General features: G+C 33.0%; 1 protein-coding gene across 1 annotated transcript; it reads left to right on the top strand.

The window, feature by feature from the left end:
* The first annotated feature begins 1,465 nt into the window (after positions 1–1,465).
* LOC111387955 (germin-like protein 5-1) lies at positions 1,466–2,869 on the top strand. Its single transcript, XM_023012592.1, has 2 exons — positions 1,466–1,679; positions 2,150–2,869. The coding sequence occupies exons 1-2, from the start codon at positions 1,565–1,567 to the stop codon at positions 2,686–2,688; spliced, it is 654 nt and encodes a 217-aa protein (XP_022868360.1). The 5' UTR covers positions 1,466–1,564; the 3' UTR covers positions 2,689–2,869.
* The last annotated feature ends 898 nt before the right edge of the window (positions 2,870–3,767 follow it).

Here is a 3,767-nt window from a genome sequence, read left to right as displayed (position 1 = left end):
TATATCTTAGTTTAATATTTTATAAGAATTCAAATTTCTCATTGTTTCCAAAGTAAGCAACCATAAAAAATCAAGATCCTTCAAAATTACTAAGAGCATTTTTAGTACAAATTTTAAGCCAATTAAGATCAAAATTCTAACTGTTATTTCACTATTTCAGACGTCATTTTTGAATTCTTTTCTCACAGGTAAGACTTACTTTATCTCTATTGGTCAAAAAAATCAATTCTCAAAATCCCTTCCAAACAAACACTAAATATAACTACGTGTACAAATTGTTAGATGAATTTTCTAAGAATTAATTTTTGTTCGAGTTTTTATAGTTTATATTATGTTTAATAGTTTATCCTTTCTTCCATCTTTACGAGTTTATCTTGAATTTTTGTTTGTTGCCTTTTTAATTGATTTTTTGTATTGTTAAATTAAAAGAATGACAAGTGATTCAAACTCTATTTTTGTTTATTCTCAAGCGACAATTAGTTTAATGTTTTATTTTTATAATTTTTTAATATAATTTATATTAAGAAACAGATCGGATCAAATTGGAACTAAATGATTTGGTACCAATGATTCAATTATTAAGATTTTCATTAGTATTCGATTCGATTCCCTTCATAACTAAACGAAATCAGACTGCTTCCACTCCTAATTATATCAAATTTTGATAGAAATCAATGTGCATGCTAAATTCTATTATTCCATAATTTATGTGCTGTTCCCAGAATGCACAATAAAAAAAAATGGTTGAATTCATTAAGTTCATGTAAAGTGTCATTGCTGCCCTTTAAATCAGTCAATAAAAAAAAAAAAAGTTACGGAATCAATTGTCCCATTTAACATAAACGGGTAAAATAGGCATTCATAGTAAAATCCAAAAAGTGATTTGCCCTTGTTTGATTGAGCCCCATTCTTAAAAAGATATAATAATAATAATAATAATAATAATAATAATTTATTAAACAGTGATTTAAAATCATTTCAACCAGACATTTTTCAATAAAATAATATTACAAATAAATTCAAAATTTTTTTTCTTATTTGTTAACCATAAATTTATTATCAATATACTATTCAAAAATTCATTTTTCCCCGGGGATCAAACAAGGGCGATTACGATCTGTTTGATATTGCATTAAAAAATTAAAAGGGGACCCACGTGACAGCACAAAACATCATTTTTTTGGTGAAATAGAGCTCCTAGACAAACAGAGGTTTATTTTTTTCTCAAGCAAAAGCTTTTACAGAAGTCAAAAGTTGGTTGAAGTAAAAGAATATGCCAACTTATAGTTATAGATCATTGGAAGTCGAAACACAAGTCTTACTCATGAATTATATAAAATTGACTGGTTCCGGTCCCGTCCACGGCACGACTGGCCCAGAAAATGGACCCATTTTATGACCCTCTACCCTCCTCATATCTGCCTTTAACAAGCCATTTTTCATGCCACGGATCACCATTATAAATAATTTACACTCTTTTGTCGTTCCCTTGTACTAACCAAACCCCTCCTCTCCTCTTTTCCTCTCATTCTCTGCCTACTATTCCCTTTTAGTTTACCCACACATGGCTAAAATGGCTGGTTTTGTAGTAATGGTGGCGGCTACAGTTATGATGTTTACCAGAGTTTCAGCTGATCCAGATATGCTTCAAGATATTTGTGTTGCTGATCTCACTTCTCGTATCCTCTCTCTCTCTCTCTCTTTGTTTGACAAAGATTTTATTAAAATGTTTTAGCGGATTTTGCTAAATATCGATGAAATGTGTGATCGAAAAGTTCATAAAAGTTGAGGGTCGATCCATGGTTTGTGTGGTTAAAGTTAATTATGGATTTTGACCTCAGATTTTTAGCCTATCCCAAGCCAGTAATGAATCAGAAATTAAAAATCTTGCATGCAGGAAGTTGTGCCACTAAATTCTACACCTACTCAACTTTAATAGGCTTCTACTTTTCCTATTGTGTGCACGAGATGTTAGATGAGATGGTTAAATACAGTAGAATAGCATACAAGAATCAAGTATGTCCTTGTTCATTTAATGAAAATTGTAATGTCTGCGTTTTTGTATAAATGATTTTTTTTTTTTTTAAATGTTTAAGATTTTAGATAAAGTGATTCTTGATTTAATTCTATATCTGGATGTGTAAAACAGGTGTAAAAGTGAATGGATTTGCTTGCAAGTCCAATGTGACAGGCGAGGACTTCTTTTTTGCTGGCCTAGCCAAGCCTGGCGCCACCAACACCACCACGGGAGCGATCGTTACCCTCGCTAATGTCGAGAAAATCCCGGGCCTAAACACTCTAGGATTGTCCCTCGCACGCATCGACTTTGCACCCGGTGGCGTAAACCCGCCCCATACCCACCCACGTGCCACCGAGATGATTTACGTACTCGAAGGCGAACTAGATGTGGGCTTCATAACCACAGCCAATGTCCTAATTCCTAAGTCTATCAAGAAAGGTGAAATTTACACATTCCCTAGAGGCTTAGTCCATTTCCAGTTGAACAATGGCAAAGTTCCGGCCTCCGTGCTCTCTGCATTCAATAGCCAACTGCCCGGAACTCAGTCGATCGCCGTCACCTTGTTTACTGCAAAGCCACCTGTGCCGGACAATGTTTTGACAAAGGCATTCCAAGTTGGTACCAAGGAAGTTGAGAAAATCAGGTCCAAGCTTGCACCCAAGAAGTAGAATCTTGGCACGTAAAAACTCGCAGAAATATTTGGTATAATAAGAGTCTTTATAAGCCATTTCCCGTTACGGGGGTTAAATAGAATTTGTTAGTACAACGAATAAGATTTGAACTTATATTCTTATAATTTTTGTATTTTTATCGAATTTACTCTTACCATACATGATTCTTGGGTTGAAATGTTTGATTTATTTAAATTTTCTGATAATAATCTCCGTTATTCACATTTGTCCCTCGTTAATAACAACAAAAAATAAAAAATAAAAAAATAAAAAATAAAAAAATAAAAAATAAAAAATAAAATTCTGTTTAGTTGTATGAATTCTTCCTTGCTAGTTATTATCGATTTATTGCCACACCTATTGATATTTTTGAAGTAAAAGAAATGTAAGAACATCGCCAGATGTGTTTTCATTATTTTAAAAGTCACTTTGAGATTGCATCCTTATTACACTTTTTGTAATCTTGCTGCAATTTATTAAGAAGATAAAATTTGTAATAAAATATTGAAGACAAAATCTTATTTTCAACGTAATTTGGAGTGTGTTTTGACAACTCAACTAATAACCCAAAAATTAACTTGTTTTTAAAGCGAATATAGCCTGGAAAGATAAAAGACTTGCCAACTTTTGATGCTTATCAGGAAATTTGGCAAGGGGATTAGATGTGAAATCTACTCAAAATTAATTACTATTATTTGTAATCATAATTCATTATGTGAATAACCAATTGGTTAGTTTCAAGATTATAGGGGTGATAAATAAGTCAAGCCGTTCGCTGGCTCGACTCAAGCAGGCGTACCACGAGCTCGTTTTAAGATCAAGCCGTTCGCTGGCTCGACTCAAGCAGGCGTACCACGAGCTCGTTTTAAGATGAGCCAAAGATCGAGCACAGCTCAAATTTTTTTTACGAGCCAAGCACATCTTAGAACGTTAGAATGAATGTGATACCCTGCCATTCACAAATAGTAGCCTAATCTGGGATGTTATACCCTATATCCAAACTTATTAATTTACCAAATTTAAAATGCTGACGTAAAAATTGATAATTTTGTAACAAGATCAAATGCAATACATAC

The sequence above is a fragment of the Olea europaea genome, chromosome 3 (assembly GCF_002742605.1).
Source record: "Olea europaea var. sylvestris chromosome 3, O_europaea_v1, whole genome shotgun sequence".
Lineage (NCBI taxonomy): Eukaryota > Viridiplantae > Streptophyta > Magnoliopsida > Lamiales > Oleaceae > Olea > Olea europaea.
The sequence above is the reverse complement of the archived record's forward strand: the minus strand, read 5'-3'. Positions and strand labels throughout refer to the sequence as shown.

Bases quoted from the DNA above. Each gene is read 5' to 3' on its own strand.
- LOC111387955 (XM_023012592.1), top strand. From the start codon at position 1,565: ATGGCTAAAATGGCTGGTTTTGTAGTAATGGTGGCGGCTACAGTTATG. The intron at 1,680-2,149 runs GTATCCTCTCTC...TGTGTAAAACAG, and splicing joins TGTTGCTGATCTCACTTCTC to GTGTAAAAGTGAATGGATTT.